General features: G+C 43.5%; 2 protein-coding genes across 3 annotated transcripts; both read left to right on the forward strand.

The window, feature by feature from the left end:
• The first annotated feature begins 1337 nt into the window (after positions 1–1337).
• On the forward strand, positions 1338–11064 carry rap1aa (RAP1A, member of RAS oncogene family a). The gene is made up of 9 exons (XM_070968291.1): positions 1338–1422; positions 2912–3049; positions 5518–5605; positions 6114–6182; positions 6300–6356; positions 6449–6589; positions 7792–7935; positions 8516–8634; positions 10339–11064. Exons 3-8 carry the CDS (start codon positions 5549–5551, stop codon positions 8603–8605), a joined length of 558 nt encoding a protein of 185 aa, XP_070824392.1. The 5' UTR covers positions 1338–1422; positions 2912–3049; positions 5518–5548; the 3' UTR covers positions 8606–8634; positions 10339–11064.
• Positions 11065–12747: 1683 nt separating this feature from the next.
• xkr7a (XK related 7a) lies at positions 12748–17975 on the forward strand. Of its 2 annotated transcripts, none has more exons than XM_070969409.1 (3): positions 12748–13283; positions 15511–15710; positions 15899–17975. In XM_070969409.1, exons 1-3 carry the CDS (start codon positions 12748–12750, stop codon positions 16852–16854), a joined length of 1692 nt encoding a protein of 563 aa, XP_070825510.1. In that variant the 3' UTR covers positions 16855–17975. The 2 variants fall into 2 exon arrangements, with proteins under 2 accessions (XP_070825510.1, XP_070825511.1); XM_070969410.1 differs by lacking the exon at positions 12748–13283 and adding an exon at positions 13898–14063.
• The last annotated feature ends 545 nt before the right edge of the window (positions 17976–18520 follow it).

Here is an 18520-nt window from a genome sequence, read left to right on the forward strand (position 1 = left end):
CTTGTTATTGGATTCGACTTCAAACTTCACCACGAAATTCACCTGCCAAACATCTGCTCTCAGTGCAGCTGTGCTACTTTTCATAATGAAGGCACTCCCGCTCTCCGCTGTGTTTTTACTTCTTCTTGGAGTGTTTGAGCGCCAAATGTGACTTTTCAGATGTCACGAGAGGCGCTTCAGCTTCCTGAGCCAGAATATAAATAAAGTGTGAATCCTAAATGTCACTGTCTGCAATGTTATCAGTGAAAATTTGATTTCTTCAGATCTTTAAGCAGAGAACAGACAAAACAGTTTATGTGAGACGAAGGTTTCGCCACCACAGACTCTTGTCCTATAGAAAACATGCATCGTGCACATATCAGGATTAAACCTTTTCAGTCATGCTATGTTTTAATCCAATTTGTTCATGAGATGCATTCTAACAATAGCATATGTAAATGCAAATACTTTTCAAATAGTAACAGAAGCATTCAGAGATGTTGAGTAATGGAGTATTTCCATTTAAGCAACATTATACTCCTACTCCACTACATCTCAGAGACCAAAAACTAGTCAACAGTAAACGAGCTCAACCTTTAAACACCTGCAGCACTTAAATGGAACATGCACATTAATGCAGCAGTGGCATAAATCCAGAAACATCGGATATAACAGAAAAACACAGAGCATTTTTGTGCACAAGTATTTTTACTTTTGATATTTTAAGTGCATTTTCATAATAGTACTTGCATACTTGGGTAAGCTTTTGAGTGCAGGCCATAGTGCTTTCACAGTGTGATATTTATACTTTATTTAAAGGATCTGAATACTTCTTCCAGCACTGGTGGAAAAAAGTACAATGACTTCCTCTGATTTGTGGTATAAATTTATAAAATGATTGCATCAAATGCAAATGATCAAGTAACATACAGGTAGTGAAGTACATAACTTGAGCAAATGCACGTTGAATGAAGGACATCCTGGTTCAAGCATGTAAAGCCCTTTATAAAAGTTCTGTGGTTATACAGTCTGTGATGGTTAGACATGAATTCACACAATTACAGGTGAGGTGATATCCTAACTCTATAAAAGAAACATGCTTTTCATTTCCTGGTGTGTTGAGAAGATTATTACTAATAGAATCCTAACACACTCAACATACTGTGCCTCACTTTATTAAGCGTTTTAATGGGACAATATATTAGATGCTATATTCTTTCTGGACATATCTTGTAAACAACAGAAGGGACAGTCCCACGCGGTTACTGAACGCTGTACTGAGAACAGTTGAACTAGAGAATAAAGTCTTTGAATTGAAGAGGTTTAAATCAGACCCTAACCTGGGCGGCTGTGATAGGCTGATCCTGAGCCAATCAGTAGCTGCTGTCCCGACCCTTCCGTACATTCACCCAGTGTGATTTAGCGCACACATAGCGGAACACGGTAAGTCTCCTGTGAAGCTTTACCCCTGTGTAAAATTAGCAATTTAATAGCTAATTATCCAGCTTGTGACTTCATTAGTTTAACGATTAGTCCCTAAATACTTGGTTGTCTCTGAAGAGACACTAAAATGAGTCCCAGCTCCACTCTAGTGAAATATTTTTTGTGAGCCAAATAGCTTAGCTTACAGGCTAACCTAGATGCCTGGATTCAGTAGCTAACGTCAGCTAATGACTAACTAACGAGTTGTCGATACAAACATGGTTTGTGGTTCAAGTACTTTAAAGTAAGATTGTATCTCGTTCGCTTCAGGTAGTTTGTAGTTTATCTACACGTTAACGAAAACCCAACGGGCGTGCGAAGACTCAGACGTAAGATGAAATACAGAACGAGATTTAAGAGTTCAGCCTAATGCTAACTGGCTAACTAACTTATTAGCCGTCACTGTAGGCTAAACAGTCAATGTTAACCGTTTAGCCGCTTAAAACGGAGTTTAATGTTTCTCAGGCGTGAACTAACGTTAAACTGTGACTTCAACTTAATCTTCTCTGCCGAGCCAACGTTAGTTACCACAGTGTTTGTGCCGCACAGCTCGCCGTATCTTTTCTAGGCTAACACCCAATAACGTTAGCTAGCATTTACCAAATGTTGCTAACCGAATGCTAACATTTCAGTTGTTAAAGCGTAGTCGAAACCAAGCTATTTTTTGGCAACGACCTCTCGAACGTAAAGTTAAATTCACGCTTTTGGTATGTTGACCCATTAATACTGCCGACTTTGGCTGGTCATTTTAAACGGTGAACAGTCAGTCTGTTGCATTGGGAAACTAATAGCCACACCCTTCCTTTCGAAACCAACTACCCCAGAAGTTGTCCCGAAAATAAGTTCGTTGTAATGTGATGTTTCGCACGCCAACAGAGCGTTACCCGTTTAACTTAAAAAGTCCCGATAGACTGTTTAAAAGTTCCAATAAAGTGTGGTTGTGGAAAGATTTTCTGTATTTTGAATTGAACTGCAAGGTAGTTTGTAGTGACCCAGTTAGCCATAATAAAAGAAAAATGCGCTGAATATTTCAGACAAACAAAAAATTGTTTTACTCTTTGTGTGTTGATCAGCAACAGGTGTTATAAGGAATAAGTTTACTGTTTGTCATCTAACATGCAGTATTTCACCTCCAGACTCCATAAAGTAGAGTCATACAGCTTAAACTGGCAACAGAAAGTCATCCCTCCAAAACATAATCGATACTACTGTGATTGATCACACTGCACAGCAGATTTTTTTTTAATAATAATTCTAATCGCCTGCTCTTCCAGTGGTCTCAGGCAATATTTGCCTCTCTAAATATTTGTCTTATTTGTGTGCCTTTCTAAACATATAAGCAACACCTGGAGTTTTGAACTAAATGACTTCAGTAGACTGATAATTTAGTGCTGATCTGAATGTAAACTTAAATCTTTGGTTACATTTGGGCGGTTTCCTGTTTCAACAGCTTGGTGTAGCCTAGATTTCTGGCACCCAACTGACCCTCAGCACCTGCCCGCTGACATCAGTGTACGTGAGGATCTGCTGGGCCCCCCATCCTCCCCAGATGTAGAGGGAGTTGTCATCTGCAGCAGCCGTGTACAGAGTAGGTTAAGTTGTTTTCACAGCATGAATGTGCTGGGTTCTCCCCCCACTGTACAGATTTTGTGCAGAGTATATTCAATATGTAAGGCTTTTTTTTCATTTGTAGATTGGGGTAGACATTTTCTTCTTGGGCATAAATGTGGGATTACGTGTTTATTAGCTGTAAGCATTGTGGCCTACCAACAAGGAGGCACTCATAAGCAAAGCCAGTAAAATTCATGGGTAGGATTGGTGAAGGTTGTCACCTCAAGTGCTTGATACTTGTAATGTTTGAAGCCAGGCTCATATCTAATCAGAGGCAGGTTTAGTTTTCTTATCTGATATCAAGGTTTCCAAGAAAGTTTTGTGACACCCACATAATTTGCATCTTGAACAAAGACTTGTTTGGCTTTGATTGCATTTTCAGGCTAACAAATGCATCAGGCGCACGTTGGTGTCAACCTTAGGTGCACCCCCTCGCCCTGGTAATGATTTCAGCACAGTGGTCATGCATGCACCCTCTGATCTCCATTTTCTGTTTGTATGGTGCACTTGAGTCGAGGAGGGTCATTACAATGGCTCTTTGTAGAGTGCCTCGTGTGCCTGTCTCACGCTGTGGGTTTCTGGTGGTGCTTCATACGTCGTAGTTAGAATTGCAAATGCCATTCGAGTGTGACAGAGTGGTTTTTGTATTGTTTTGTGTCTGCATTTGACAAATGTCCGACAGACCTAGTATGGTTAGTAGATTCAAAGAGGTTCTTAAATGAGATTTTTACTGTGCATCGCCCCCTCTTTGACATTTGTACATCAAATGAAGATTACATTTGCATTTCAGAATGCCCTTTAAAACACAGCTCCTCGAAAGCGCTTTTCTCCACATGTGCCTCTGTATGTGTGCAGGAACAGTTTAGTTATGTGACTGTTGGCTAAGATGATGTTTTTCTGCGCTGTTACTCATTATCTCTGAACTTCACCTTAAAACCAGAATTCATTTGCTATATAGATGTAACTAAACATGAAAATTCTCTAATTTCACATCCCCATTCAGTCAGATCTATCAAAGGACTGAATTAGCAGATTGCAGAATAGTATTGGGGGGGGATTTGTGTTTGGTGGAACCAATAAAGGGTAACAGCTGCTAGCTTGTTTTACATTTGTATTGTTAGCAACCAGGTGAGGGTAACTTGCAGTTTTCAGCATAGATCAGCGTGTTGCTTGCTAGCTCGGTGGCTGCTGTTTCCTGTAGTGAAGGGTATTTTGAATATGGTAGCACACAGACAGCAGAATGGTTTGCGGCCAATGGCAGGCCTATACCAGCAGTCTGCATCCAGTGAGTCAGACTATCTGTGAAATGTTCATGTCACGTCAAATGGCACCACAGAAGAAAAGCCCTCCCTTTACCCGATTGCTTAATGATGCATGTATGGTTATAATTATAATCAGCACAGTTGTCAAAGATGTTAGCACAGACTGACCCTGTGTGATTCCAGATTGTTTGATGAAAAGCGTCTTCATCCTAAACACTTTCATGCCTGTGTCAGTTCTTGTGACTGCTGGTATTTTCTAGGCCACATACACTGTCTAAAGTGTGTCAGCCTGATGGAGTTGATGATGGGTCATTCTCCGTGGCCTTTCTCCTCCATATTGTAATGAGATTAGGTTATTTGTGGCACTGGAGCTGATACCTAGTGACTACACTGTCATTTTAAGAATCTGGAGACTGCGGCTCCACATTTTATCGTATGGGTCGTGTGGATACACGTTTTTACTGTAAAGACACTTCATTATTCTTTGATGTCAGCTGCTGAGTGAAACGCTGGTCTGGAGTTAAGGAAGCCCATTTATGGTTTCCTTCAGTTCTTCTTCTTCTTTTTTGTTTTGTTTTGTGTTTTTATTTAAGGCAACGCCCCCATTGTCATGACAGCTGAAGTCCCATGGTAGTGGGTGGGAAAAAGAACTCCTTTTTTTGGCAGAGGAGCGACATTTTAATCTGCTGATGTTAGCAGTGATACTGTATTGACAGCGTGTTCACACCGACACCAGCTCGGTCTCTTCAGTCACTACATGATGATACACAGTCTTTTGTTGCAAGCAGAATAGACTCCCAGTGACTTGTTGGTGTTGATGACAGTCTAAAAGCTCTGTTCGCAGATTTTGTGTAAAGATTCAAATGAAACACTATTGTTTTGTTGAATTGTGGATGTGGCATGAATTAACTCCAGTTAGGTTGTTAAAATTACTTTTAATTTCATTTGGTTTTTGTTTAGTTTCATTTGTTATCCTTGTCTGTGGCACCTGTCAGACAAATACAGCAGAGTGCTCTACAACAGCATCACCAACAATCAAGAATAATGAGATTGTCCTTGGCACAGGGTGATTTGGATAAAGTTAACACTTGTTTAGATGGCTCATTAGCTGTTTTTCCTGCAGCTGAAAATGACACAAAGATCCTCTGTCTCACTTTCTCATTCTCCCTCTGTCCTTTCACAGACCCTTGTGCTGTCCAGTGAAGTTGCCCACCATGCGCGAGTACAAGCTAGTGGTGCTGGGATCAGGAGGCGTGGGAAAATCAGCACTGGTGAGTAATGGCCGCTACCACAGAGGGACTCAGCGGCAGGGACAACTGAGTCATATGGTCATTACAGTTTTATAGTCACATGGTGTCACTGACATGATTATTATGCAATTTCCAATCAGTTGGAGATTGAAAATGAGAAGGCCAATTATGTTTAAAAATGTAGATATAAACAGCATCGTGGTACACAGCTTTATTCTGCAAATAACAGTATTTGTGGATTTGTGCCACATTAAATAAAATAAGGACAAGGCGGGAAGAATAAGCCTGGGTCATGAGCTGTGCAGCTTCAAGTAATCAAATGATCCTTGTTATGAAATGAAACCAGCTTCTAGTCAGAGATGAGTGTTGATGATGTATTGTAATATTTGAATCTACAGTAATTGAATTTTTCATTTGCACAATAGATGTGAATGAAGTAGCGCAAACAGTGAAAACTATGTAATTGACAGTTTGATTAGCAGTGATTTTGCATCTTGATGTTTTCCTGTGCTTCATTTGTCCATTTCAGACGGTCCAATTTGTGCAAGGCATTTTTGTGGAGAAGTATGACCCCACAATAGAAGACTCCTACAGAAAGGTAAGCTCAGAAACACCCTTCACGCTCCTCATTTGACCTCCTCAATGCAGCTCAATAATCGACTGCTTAAATGCTTCCACTTGTATTAATGCATTCATGTTTGTTTTTCTCTGACAGCAAGTCGAGGTCGATGGGCAGCAGTGTATGCTGGAAATCCTTGACACGGCTGGAACAGTAAGTCACGTCAGAGTGTCAGATCGATGGGTCCTATAAGATCAATGCAAACAGGCTGCTGATGGCTTCCCCCTCTCTTATTGTTTCTATAGGAACAGTTCACAGCTATGAGGGACCTGTACATGAAGAACGGCCAAGGTTTTGCTTTGGTGTACTCCATTACAGCACAGTCAACATTTAACGACCTACAGGACCTCCGGGAACAGATCCTGCGAGTAAAGGACACTGAGGATGTGAGTGTAATACTCTTTTTAAAATGTCATTTGTCTTCTCTCATTCATACTTTATTTTTATCAGTAATTGTAACGGAGGAAGTACAGACAAGGCAACATGGTGGTATCACTTTAAGATATTGCTATTTACCATAATGCGAGGAAAAGCAACAAATTCTCGTATTTGAGAAGCTGGAACCATCAAATGTTTTGCAGTTTTGCTTCAACAATTACCTAAATGATTAAAACTACCATAAAAGTAGTGGCAGTTTAATTTCCTATTGATCGATTAATCAGTTAATCGGATACATGGTGCAGCTCTAAAAACAGATCTGTTGTTCAGATGTGTTTTTAAATTATTAATGTGGGAGCATTTCCTCAACCCATAAAGGAACTTAAAAACAACAGCTCTCTTTATTTTCTCGTGAACAAAAGGAGGAACAAACAGTGGACGTGTTCACAGTGTGTAGGACTGTGCAGCAGAAAACATCTGCAAACATACATGTGAATAATGTATAATGAAGACATGCGTATGAATGTGTGTATACTGGCCCACATAAAAAGACATGATGAAAGTATAGAATATGGATATTGGGGCATAAATATAGAATGTAACTGAGATGATACGGAAGAGAAAAAAATAAAAAATGGATAAAGAAACATTCAGTCCTTCACTTTCTGCAACTCAAAATCAATACATTGGAGAAACATGCTTCTCGTCACGTATGTTTCATCATGTCATATCAGTATTAAAATGGATTTTCCTCGTTGTTTTTTCCAATATAAGCCCCTTCTTTTAATTCTTTAAGACGCCTCCTCCGTCTGCGCAGAGTTTCTCTCCAATGATAACCTTTGGTGTCTCTCTGTATAATCTGCCGGTGTCGCCTCTCAGGCTCATCACTCCCTCATTAAAGTCAGCTCTGTGGGAGAGAGGGCAGAGCGAAGGGGGGCAGGAACTTAGTGACAGGGTGGAAATGTCAGAGCTGTTGTTAGATGCTATCCGCCACTTTCAGTCTTGGTCTCCCCATCTCTTAATTTAGAGAGAGGATATACAGCATGCTGAGTGTGTGCTTTACTTATTCATCGCAGGTTGCTCGCTCGGTCTCTTGGCTAAGGCGTCGCTTTGCTAAGACATTTTGCACATGAGATCATAAAACAGTGGCAGGTAATGAAAACACAGCGTTGAAAATGCTGTACAAAGTAATTTTCTGCTCATCAATCAGGTTCCCATGATCCTGGTGGGAAATAAATGTGACCTGGAGGATGAGCGAGTGGTGGGCAAGGAGCAGGGTCAGAACCTGGCCCGTCAGTGGAACAACTGTGCCTTTTTAGAGACTTCAGCTAAATCAAAGATCAATGTTAATGAGGTGAGTAATACTATTATACCACATACCCTCTAGGGCTGCAAAGAACAATTTTCTCATTTGTGTTTGTAGAAGATTAGAAAACAGTGAAAATGCCCATCGTAATTTCTCAAAGCCCAAGGTGACACATTGTCAAATATATTCAATTTACCATCATATTTGAGCAGGAAATACAGAAAATATTCACATTTGAGACCCTAGAAAACGGTGAATTTGGGCATTTTTTACTTGAAAGGTGACTCAAAGCCATAAATTAATAATCAAAATAGCTGCTTGTTAATTTTCTGGTGATGAATTCATCAATTTATTGATGCAGATTTATGGTCTGCTCATACACCTCTGCTTTAACAGTGATAAAAAATGCTTATTATGTGTGTGTTTTGATGAGAAAACGTTCTTAAGTGACTTTGTTGTCCAGTAAGTGGAGAGCTGCAAGCCTCCACATAACAAAACATTCTCTACTTCCATCATATGAGGAAGAAAAATGGCTGAAATCGAATCAGTGACTTCTCACTGCAAGATGTTAGTTCTGTGTCCTTTGCTACAGCAAAATGTTGAAACCATGGAACTTCCTCTGTTGTAGATTTTCTATGATCTGGTGCGACAGATCAACAGAAAAACGCCGATGGAAAAGAAGAAGACAAAAAAGAAGTCAAGTTGCACACTGCTCTAAAATGCCCTCCCACAGTAGCTCCAGGCCAGGTGAGTGGGTGTTGAAACCAAATTTATTCCAGACATGTGCAGGGCTCCCGCTGCTCTCTGAGCTCTGGATTGTCGCTGAATGTTTGGAGGTTTATCGCGGTGATTATTAAAGCAAGCGTGCATTGTGTTGCAGTAACAGGATAAACTCGGTAAATGGATGTTGAAAGCGCCGCTGATGTTGCTGAAACAATGATGACTCATAAAGCAACACTGCAGGTTTAAGAGTAAACCTTTTGTTGGTGGGGCAGGGGGTTGAATTAATTAATGGAAACCCTCTTTAGTCCCCTTTTGCCTTGTGGTGCCGTCACTCATGCATCCTCTGTGTTCTCATGTACATGGAACCATTGTTCAGTTTCAGACGATTACTCAAACCTAAATGTGTGGAAACCATTTTTGTGCTTCACCTTTTACTTTGAATCCAGACGGTTCATAATGTTTTATGGAAATGTGTCCAGTTGTGAACCTTTCATGAATGTTGTGGCTCCACCTACTGTTGGAGCATTGTAACTGCACTTCAGTAAACCAGTGTTCCTGCATGTTCTAGCCTGTTTTCTGCAAATAATGTACTGTACGAATACACTAGACTTTACATAACCAGCCCCTGTTTCCCAATGCAGGCCACCGTGTGTTTGTGTGTGCCTCGAGCTTTGTGCATGTAAATAGTGTAAGTGATGGGATGACAAGACCCTCTTGTGTGGCTTCATATAAGCTCTGCAGTACATTTTAGCCCACAACAAGGACTGAATGTTGTCCCTCATCACCCTGACGGTGCTTTAAATGGCCAGTATGAACAGCAGCAGTGATTACAGCAGGCAAAACCAGTTTGAGCATTCATGCAGGCACCTGATAGAAAAAAAATGGGAACTTGTCCTTTTCAGTGTATGATTTGTATGACAGGGATAAATTTGCTAAAAGACTGGTTTCTATTAGTGCTCTCAAACCTTTTTGTTCTATAAGAGCGTTACAACCTCAGAGGATGTTTTACATTCAGTGAGGTCGTCCAAACTGCTGTATGCTGGTGGTTTATTTTGGCCACTGAAGTGAATTGAAGGCTTTTTAATTGCTGTCTTTTTTTCACCAGGATTAACTCCCAAAGCAGACTCACTCTAAGGTCCCCCACTTATTGAGTATGCACGTTTTTCCCCCACATTTGATTTTAGAGCGCTTAAATTTTATCACAAGGCTGCCAAACCGGAGCATTAAAAATTGGCTTTTTATTTTACACTTAACAAGCTGCAACAAAAGCACTTCAACTCGAACCAGCAGCACTCTGATTCACTGAAACACACCTGGCACCAAAATGTCTCCTTTTAAACCTGAGAGAGTGGTTTACCTGCAGCCCAGGCAGCTTCAAGAGCCGCAGACAGCTGATTGTGTTTTCACTGAGATTTAGTGCGACTGCTTCCTGTCTCATCTGCAAGGAGGAAGCTGCTGTCAGCCAAGGGTACGATGTCAGAGGCAGCACTCTACTGAACATGCTGAGCAGTGCGACGGGGAGAGGATGGAAATATCGCTAACTGATGGAAAAATAAACACTGGAGTTGTTTTTTTCCACCTCTAACAGTTTGAGTGGCACCTGTAGCTCCCATGTCCTTTGAGTCTGAGACCTCTGCTCTGACCTGAGGCTCCTCTTGTCCCAGCAGACAGTTCGTGTTCTACGCAGTGTTAAATATGCACTGACATTATTTCTTTTCTTGCTCGCAGAACCTTGTAATGATTAACTGTTTCCCAGTGGATCGTGCCAGCATTCCAAGTCCTCTCCAGAGCATTTTGAAAAAGGCTGACAGAGATACTTCACCACTCGCAAAATGGCAGGAGACGGCACATACTCTCAAGATACTCCTCTCTGCTTTTTAATGGCAAAGAAATCCACCTTTTTTTTGTATTGTCAGCCTGATGACAACTCTGTTTTTGTTTTAAGTTTGTTTTTTTTCTCCAAGGTGTCTTTCTTTTGGAAATGTCGGCGTAAAAGAAGAGACCGTGGGTTTAAATCCGTGTATGGGAACTAAAATGTTTTATTCAAAGTAACATCAGTCTTTGGCATATTGTGACAACACGTTTGCAAAAGAAAACATGTGAAATGTTGGCCTACATTTCTGCACTAACGGTGTCAACAGAGATGCATCATTGTCCATAAGTTACTCGCTCCTACTTACAAGGATGTGTATTGATGAGATAACATCTTTCCTAAGTGACTTTGTTTTATATTGAAAGCTGCAAGCCTTCCATATTTCCCATAATATATTCTACTTCCATTTTTGCATAATAAAGCTAAGGAAATTAGTATTTTATAGACTGATGGGGAAAATGGTGTGTTCTGATTTGTGTCTTGAGGCTGAAAATATATTGTACTAAAACCAACTCTAATATTGCTGTCACAGATGATTTTCCAGCTTTTATGAATGATTAAATTTTAGTACATTTTCATTATTTTTGGTGTCCTTTCTTTCCTTATTCAGCGTGTTGTTAAACACCTTATGTGTGCTGAAGCTGCAGGTTGCAAACGAAACATTTTTAACGGTTTTGTCCATCGTGTTTTCTCCACAGAAGAACACGGCTGAAGCTGGTGATGTATTGGTAAAGTTCTGGTTTTGGTTGTCAGGACACACAGCAGTGACAGGATCGATACCTCCAACAGGGCCTCGACAAGCTGAGAGTGTAACTGTAGTGTTTCCTGTTGGCAGAAGTGACAGCCTAAGCTCAGGCCACCAGAGTTTTAGTGGAGGAGTTGAGTCAGCTGAGCTGCAGCGGAGGCTGAAGCCAAGAGAGGAAGGAGCAGAGAAAGAGGAAGCCTGACTGCAGACTGAGAGATGAAGGCAGCGAAAGCAGAATAGAAACTGATCAGATGGTGGACTCCACCTCAGAGTGATGGTGAGACACAAAGGCCTCTTTATGGTTCAGTAACACTTCACTGCAAACATCACCTCCTGATTCCTTGACAGTATACGATGTGAAGTTTTACAGAGGAGCACACAGCTGCAAGTATATCCACAGACGTGCCTGTGAAGCTGAACTACGCAGTGACAGAAAGTGCGTTTACTCAAGCACTGCAGGAAATAACAATCTTCAAATCTTGGTATTAAGTAGAGTTTCTTTACATAGGACCATGTTTGATGTACACAGCTTGAATGTTTCCACTTTGTCCTATCTGATAGCTGTAGTTACAAATTAATAGTTTACATAAAAATACTTCTGAGCATATAAAAATACAATGTGCTGAGATTAAACCAGTAGTTCTCAACTTTATTTCTTGTGAACATTTAGAAAGAAAACTGTCTTGTTGGGGTCTCTTGTCACAGCAGATGTCTTAGATTTGTCCCCCAAAGAGAGATCTGCCTGTAAACTTGGTTCTATTTAAATTACTCAAAGAGGTAAAAGTATCCAATATTTCACAAAATGTGTGACCATCTTAGGACCTCTGATGTAATTACAGTATCTGGTGACCCTTTTGAGGGCCCCTGACCCCCTTGTGTTGGGAACCATGTGGTTTAACAATCTAACCCTGCAACATGCTTGTCACTTTGATGCCATATTATCTGATAATGTAATATATAATTCAGGAGTATATTGTGGTACTTTGAGGGCGTCTTACTGATGATATAGTACTTTTACATAAATGGGATTTTGAATGCAATTCCTTGTAGTATTTATAGATTGCTGTACTTCTACTTATCTGAGTACTTCTGCAGCCACCAGCTACCAGCAGGCTGATTTCTGAACTGCTAAAGGTCACAGTCCCTCTGCTGCCGCTGCTGCTGCTGCTGTATGAGCGGAGTCCAGGCTGTGCAGGAAGAGGAGCGATAAAAACCTCCAGCCTGAGTCCAGCACTTAAAGCCCCCTTTGGTCCGTGGTGACCTTCTTTCTGAGGGCACCAGACCAGACCTGCAGCTTTTATGTCGTCGCAATTAAAGTCCCATTTTCTGTGTAATATCACCGCTGATTGATGAGCGGCGGTGACACGCCATCTCTCTCACCTCTCCCGGCCCTCCTCCCTGCCTCCTTTCCCCTCCCTCTCTACCGCACGCATGCATACAGAGCGACGGGCTACGCGACCCCCCTCCCCCCCTTCCATCATTTTCCCATCTCTTACTCACTCTCTTCCCTACAACAAACATGGCCGCGAAATCTGATGGTGCACCCGTCTCTCTACGAAACGAAATCCCACCCGAGTGTCCCTCCAGGTCGGACCCGCGGCCTCCTCAGCACCGTCCCTCCGAACAGCGCTACTCCCTCCCGGACTGCTGCTGGACGCTCTGCGCCCTTTTGGTCTTCTTCTCGGACGGGGCCTCAGACCTGTGGCTGGCCGCGGATTACTACCTATGGAGGGACTACTGGTGCTTTGCACTGACTCTGGTCTTTGTGATAGTCCCGTCCGTGGTCGTGCAAGTGCTGAGCTTCCGATGGTTCGCCTACGATTTCTCGAAAACCGTCGAGAGCGGCACGGCGGCGGCCGCTGTGGTGGCTGCGTCGGGAGCGGAGGAGAGCGACTTCAGCACCAAGGGCAGCGGCGAGCGGGGCGCTGGCCGCACTGCCGCGGCCGGGGTGCTGCCGGGGCCGGGCACCGGGGGAGGAGCCCGGGGCTGCTGCAGAGTCTTCATGTGGCTCTTCCAGGCCATCATTCACATATTTCAGCTGGCACAGGTCTGGAGGTAAGTCTGAACACTCATAAACGTGATCTGAGAGGAGGGGGGGAAACTATACGTTCTGCATCTGCTTTTGTGTGTGTATGTGTGTGTGTGAGTGTGAGGAGCGTGCACATGCAGTCTCCAAAGCCGAGCATCACTCCCTGTAGCTTAACGCTTATGAAACGTAATCATTCAGGGAGGACTGTGCCCAAAATGCCAGAATGTCTTTTTGTATTGTTTGACGTTTCTCCCCAGCTTGGAAAGGGAGAATCAGACTCCACCCACTGCCACCCCCCCACCCCCAGCCCCCTGACGCGCTTTTAGGTCAATCATCTCCCGGGAAAATCATCAACTCCACACCAATCGCCTTATATAGAAAAAAAAAGAAAAAAAAAGAGTGACTGCTGAAGAAACTGAATAGTCATAAATGTCATGAGAGTTGCTTCCTATTTGCAGTGAAGTGTGTACCCGCCTCCCTCACTGTCTAGTGTATTTTCAGCTCTTGGCTTGAGGCTCCTTCTCTTTATGTTTGTAAAATCCATATTCTCAAATCTCCCGGCAGGTTTCAGATTGTGAGCCGGCTTCTCTCCTCTGAGCCCAAACATGTTTAATTACCAGCCATGCTCTGAGATTAAAAACAAACCAGTGTGCACTTTAGCATTACTCTCACTCGGATGGTAGTAGGTCTGTAGGTCAGCTACTCAGTCAGAGATGGTGAGGCAGTGCTCAAGCCTCCAGTGCCCTGATGGGGTTTGACAGGCTTGAACTGCTGCCAGTCAGAGGGAGGCATTCAGCCGAGCTGTGGTGGGAGGAGAGTTGGAGGAAATGTTACTCAAAGACAAGTTGTATTTTACAGACTCTCCGGGATGTCACAGAGAGGCAAATTAGCATGTAATGATGAAATCACATGCAAATCAGCTTTGTGATGTATCTGTAGGCTCCTGCCGGTGTCTGTCTTTGTGGTCTCTCTCTTCCTGCCTCTTTAGACAGCCCTATGGGTAATATATATTGATTCTTAATTTCCTCTTGGAGACTTAGACCTCTATGTGTGAGTGTGTCCAGGAGCACATTAAAACATTGCGGCGGCACAGAATTACCGGTAATGCCATTAAAGCTGTTGTGTGTGCGCCGCTCATCGCTGCTGCTCTCAGACCGGCATGTCTGCACATTAAGAGGATTACCGCTGTGTGTTTTACCTTCAGCTGTTAACTCAGGAATGATCCGTCACTGATACACAGTTAGGCAGGTGAATCGGGATCAATTTAGGCCGGCTACCAGAATTAAATGTCAGCGCGCAAGAGATGGGATATGGGGTTGTGTTACAGACACAGTGAGCGTGATGAAACTCTGTGTGTGTGTGTGTGTGTGTGTGTGTGTGTGTGTGTGTGTGTGTGTGTGTGTGTGTGTGTCCTCCTGAGCATTTGACCCTCATTACTGCACGTATTCTCTATTTCATCAGTGTGTTACCTCCCTAGGCACACTTTGTGTAGCAGGAACCAGAACAAAAAAGGGTTATACAAACTCCCAGCGTGGTTCACTGGGCTTGTTGACATCAGGCTCTTCTGACCCTTCTCCTCGAGGCAATTACTGAGACATTTATAGCTCCAGTCCTCCGTGGCAACCGCCATTCTTTTCCAAACAATTAGGTGCCTTGTAATGCTAAAGTTAATCATTGACATATTTGCGTGGTAGGAAAAGGTGTCACGTGTCAACACATTAGTGCAGAAATGTGTTTGCACGGTTTGTGTGACTACAAAATGATGTGCGTTCGTCATACAAGGTCATTATAGAGCAAGAAGGGGGGTGGGACTGCGTGTCGGCAAAGCTCAGGAGTTAAATGAGGGATTTATAGCAAGCTCTAACCTTCAGTCTCAAGAGTGGATTGAGAGCATTTATTTCTTCGCTCTCCTCAGCCCCTCATATTTTTCTGCAGCCCTCTGACTGATTTTATGTGAAGCGAGATTGCAGACAAGCTCTGCATTCACCCCCCCAATGCCTGTACTAAAATTAAAACCACAGAGCTGCTTAGTTCAGTTTCAGTCTAATCTAAATCCTAGAGGAGCAAGCAACTAGCTTTTTGGCAAGAACTACTGACAGCTCCCAGAGTTTGGAATAATGAGTTATGACTTCTGAGAGTCTGTGTTTGATGTCCAAAAGTTTTTGAAGCGCAGTGTTAAGCCCTAAAATTCTCACTTTTTCCCCAAAATGCTCTGATGAATGTGTCTGAATGGTGTATGCCTCTGATACGCAGGTATGTCCACGCCCTGTATTTGGGCGTGCAGAGCCGCTGGCACAGGGACCCCGAGCGCCGTCACTACTACTGGCGCATGATGTTTGAGAGCGCCGATATCAGCATGCTGCGCCTGCTTGAGTCCTTCCTGAAGAGCGCCCCTCAGCTGGTGCTGCAGCTCAGCATCATGATCCAGGCCAGTCAGGTGCTGCCCCTGCAGGGTGAGTGCCCCGAAATCACCACATCAGTCAATCATACTTCTGCAGCCCACACTGTGCATGATGAGTCACTTGTGCTCGCCTCAGTCAGGCCTCCACAGAGTGTAGCTGTGCTAAATGGTAAGACAGCAACCCCAGAGCCATTTCCCTGTCTCATTTGCTCAGTCTCTGTCTTCCCTCTGTCCCCCCAGGGCTTTCAGCTTCTGCCTCGCTGATATCCCTCGCCTGGATGATCGCCTCCTATCAGAAAGTCCTGAGGGACTCTCGAGACGATAAGCTACCCATGACTTACAAGGCCGTCATAGTTCAGATTCTGTGGCACCTGTTCACCATCGGGGCCCGCACTCTGGCCTTCGCCCTCTTCGCCTCCGTGTTCCAGCTTTACTTCGGCATCTTCATCGTGGCCCACTGGTGCATCATGACGTTTTGGATAATTCAAGGCGAAACGGACTTCTGCATGTCCAAATGGGAGGAGATCATCTATAACATGATGGTGGGCATTGTGTATGTTTTCTGCTGGTTCAGTGTGAGAGAGGGGCGCACTCGCTGCCGGATGCTCATCTACAGCCTGACTGTGTTCATCGAGAATGTGGCGCTCACCACTGCCTGGTACCTGTACCGCGGCTCTCGTACCTCAGACTTCTACGCCGTCATCATGGTGTGCGTGGTGGCCAGCAGCTACGCTCTGGGCACCTTCTTCATGTTTGTGTATTACTGTCTGCTGCACCCCGACGGCCCTGTCTCAGGGTGGGGTTTCATTGTGGAGAAGGAGGTGCCCGTGGAGTCGCTGGTCTCCCCGGCCTCCAGCCTCCCGCCTGACCTCGTGAGCAGCCCTCCCAGGACCCTTCAGAGAACTAAAGGGTCTGACAGAGACCAGGGGCCTGGGATAGATGGAGACGTGTTTCAGGTGCGACCACCTCGGGGAGCTCAGGCCCCAGTGACCCGCCTCACACCCAGGACAGAGGGGCCTGTCATCCGAATAGACCTGCCTAGGAAGAAGTACCCCGCCTGGGACGCTCACTTCATCGACCGCCGGCTGCGTAAAACCATCCTGGTGCTCGAAAGCGCTGCCCCGGTCACGCCAAGGATTCAGTACCGCTGTCTGGGCACACCCAAAGAAGTGATGGAGTACGAGACCACCGTGTGATGTGCTGAAGGTGCTGTGACTCAGCTCGCCGCCGTGTGGACACCCTGCCTTACATAAAATGGCAGGTGGATGACTCTCACTGAGCAGTCTGTTTCAGCTCCACGCCCACTTGATTGCTCTCTGTACTGTCAAGCGGCGGAGACGGACGGGCGAGGACGGGGACGGAGTGTGGTGTCTTTATTTTTTTACAAAGGCAAAATGCTGTGATGTTGACTCACGATGGTGCGTATTTCGGTTTCTGTATCATTTCTCAGGTCAGGGCGTGGTACAGGAAGAGGTCGACGACGACGGCGAAGCTCGCTGTCCGGCGAGCGTAGAGGAAAGCACAGGTAGGCAAAGAAGTGCAGCTGTACGATTATCAATCAGAGGCAGAAAGTCCTCCTCAGTGAAGGTGCTTCAGCACATCCTCTCAAGGCGGTTCGACAACAGAGACGAGCCTTCAACATGCATGATTACTTATGGCAGCTAGATCTGAAACATCCCTGAACCAGATGCAGGAGAGCAGAAGGTGAACTCACACTGTAATCTTAAACACAAGCTACAATAAACTCAAACGCAGGTACTGATAATCCCCATCGTGATTTTCCATAGCTATTCACTCATGTTGAAGGAGTCTCTGAGAAGGCTGCTTCAGATCTGAAGGGCGGTTTAAAAGCAACATTTGAGTTGAATGTAAAAACAGTTGAAAATGTGATTATTTGTGACGAGGCTTTGAGCATTTTCATGCTGTTAGTGGGATTTACAACATTCCTGTGGTACTATATTTGTTTTTTGAGGTAAGCTAGAACAAAAAAACAAAAAACAAAAAAGAGATTTGTGTGTGTTTACAAGCAATCTGTTGTTTTTGGGAGATGCCATCACTATTATTCTAATCAGATGCACCTTCATTCAGAATGTGTATGTACTGAACAATAGCTACATTATGATTTACATTTACATTTACAGGATGTATTCTACTGATAGGACTCTCAACAGTTGTATTTTCATACTGCATCCACGTTACACAGCAGACAGGACAGACATGAATTTCCATGTATATTAAACTGTACAATGAAGTGGAGGTTTCAGAGGGACAGCACTGTCTGTAATTGTACTGTATCCATACTTTGTTGTCCAAAAAAATGTTTAAAAAAACAAAAAAATAGCTGCAGACGCCAGACTCCTACGAATAGCTTTGATATTATTGATGGTACAGGCATGTGGTACTTTGGTAACACTTTATTTTAGAGGTCTGTTATTATAATTTCCTTAAAACTTTCCCATAAAAGAAATATCTCATTTGGTACAAAATAAAGACGCTGTTCGACGCTGCTAGTTTAGTGCTGATTTTAAAAGCAGTTGTTGATTTCCGGAGGAATCTCTGCTCTATTTTAACCAAAGAAATTATTTATTCATAGTACACTAATTATCTTAAATCGTATTCCTCTGACATGTTGAATTGTATGTAACCTGAGAGCGCCTGTGCTTGCAGTTATCATTATTATTTCGAGATAACAAAGCTTGTTTTCTCCACATAACGAGATAATTTCTGATGATTCATGAGTGGGCCGTGACGTGGACTCACCGCTCTGTGGGGCACGTCTGACAGTCTCAAAACAAACCATGTGAACTTTTTCCATTTGTTGAAAAGATTTTTTTCCAGTGGTTTCATGCAAGAGTGATTACA

This window comes from Chaetodon trifascialis, chromosome 8 (genome assembly GCF_039877785.1).
Source record: "Chaetodon trifascialis isolate fChaTrf1 chromosome 8, fChaTrf1.hap1, whole genome shotgun sequence".
Lineage (NCBI taxonomy): Eukaryota > Metazoa > Chordata > Actinopteri > Chaetodontiformes > Chaetodontidae > Chaetodon > Chaetodon trifascialis.

What these genes read in the sequence shown, in the direction of transcription:
- xkr7a (XM_070969409.1), top strand. Translation starts at nt 12,748, where the DNA reads ATGGCCGCGAAATCTGATGGTGCACCCGTCTCTCTACGAAACGAAATC. An exon ending in CAGCTGGCACAGGTCTGGAG is followed by an intron (nt 13,284 to 15,510) that starts GTAAGTCTGAAC and finishes TCTGATACGCAG; the next exon opens with GTATGTCCACGCCCTGTATT. An exon ending in TCAGGTGCTGCCCCTGCAGG is followed by an intron (nt 15,711 to 15,898) that starts GTGAGTGCCCCG and finishes CTGTCCCCCCAG; the next exon opens with GGCTTTCAGCTTCTGCCTCG.
- rap1aa (XM_070968291.1), top strand. Translation starts at nt 5,549, where the DNA reads ATGCGCGAGTACAAGCTAGTGGTGCTGGGATCAGGAGGCGTGGGAAAA. An exon ending in TAGAAGACTCCTACAGAAAG is followed by an intron (nt 6,183 to 6,299) that starts GTAAGCTCAGAA and finishes TTTCTCTGACAG; the next exon opens with CAAGTCGAGGTCGATGGGCA. An exon ending in GAGTAAAGGACACTGAGGAT is followed by an intron (nt 6,590 to 7,791) that starts GTGAGTGTAATA and finishes CTCATCAATCAG; the next exon opens with GTTCCCATGATCCTGGTGGG.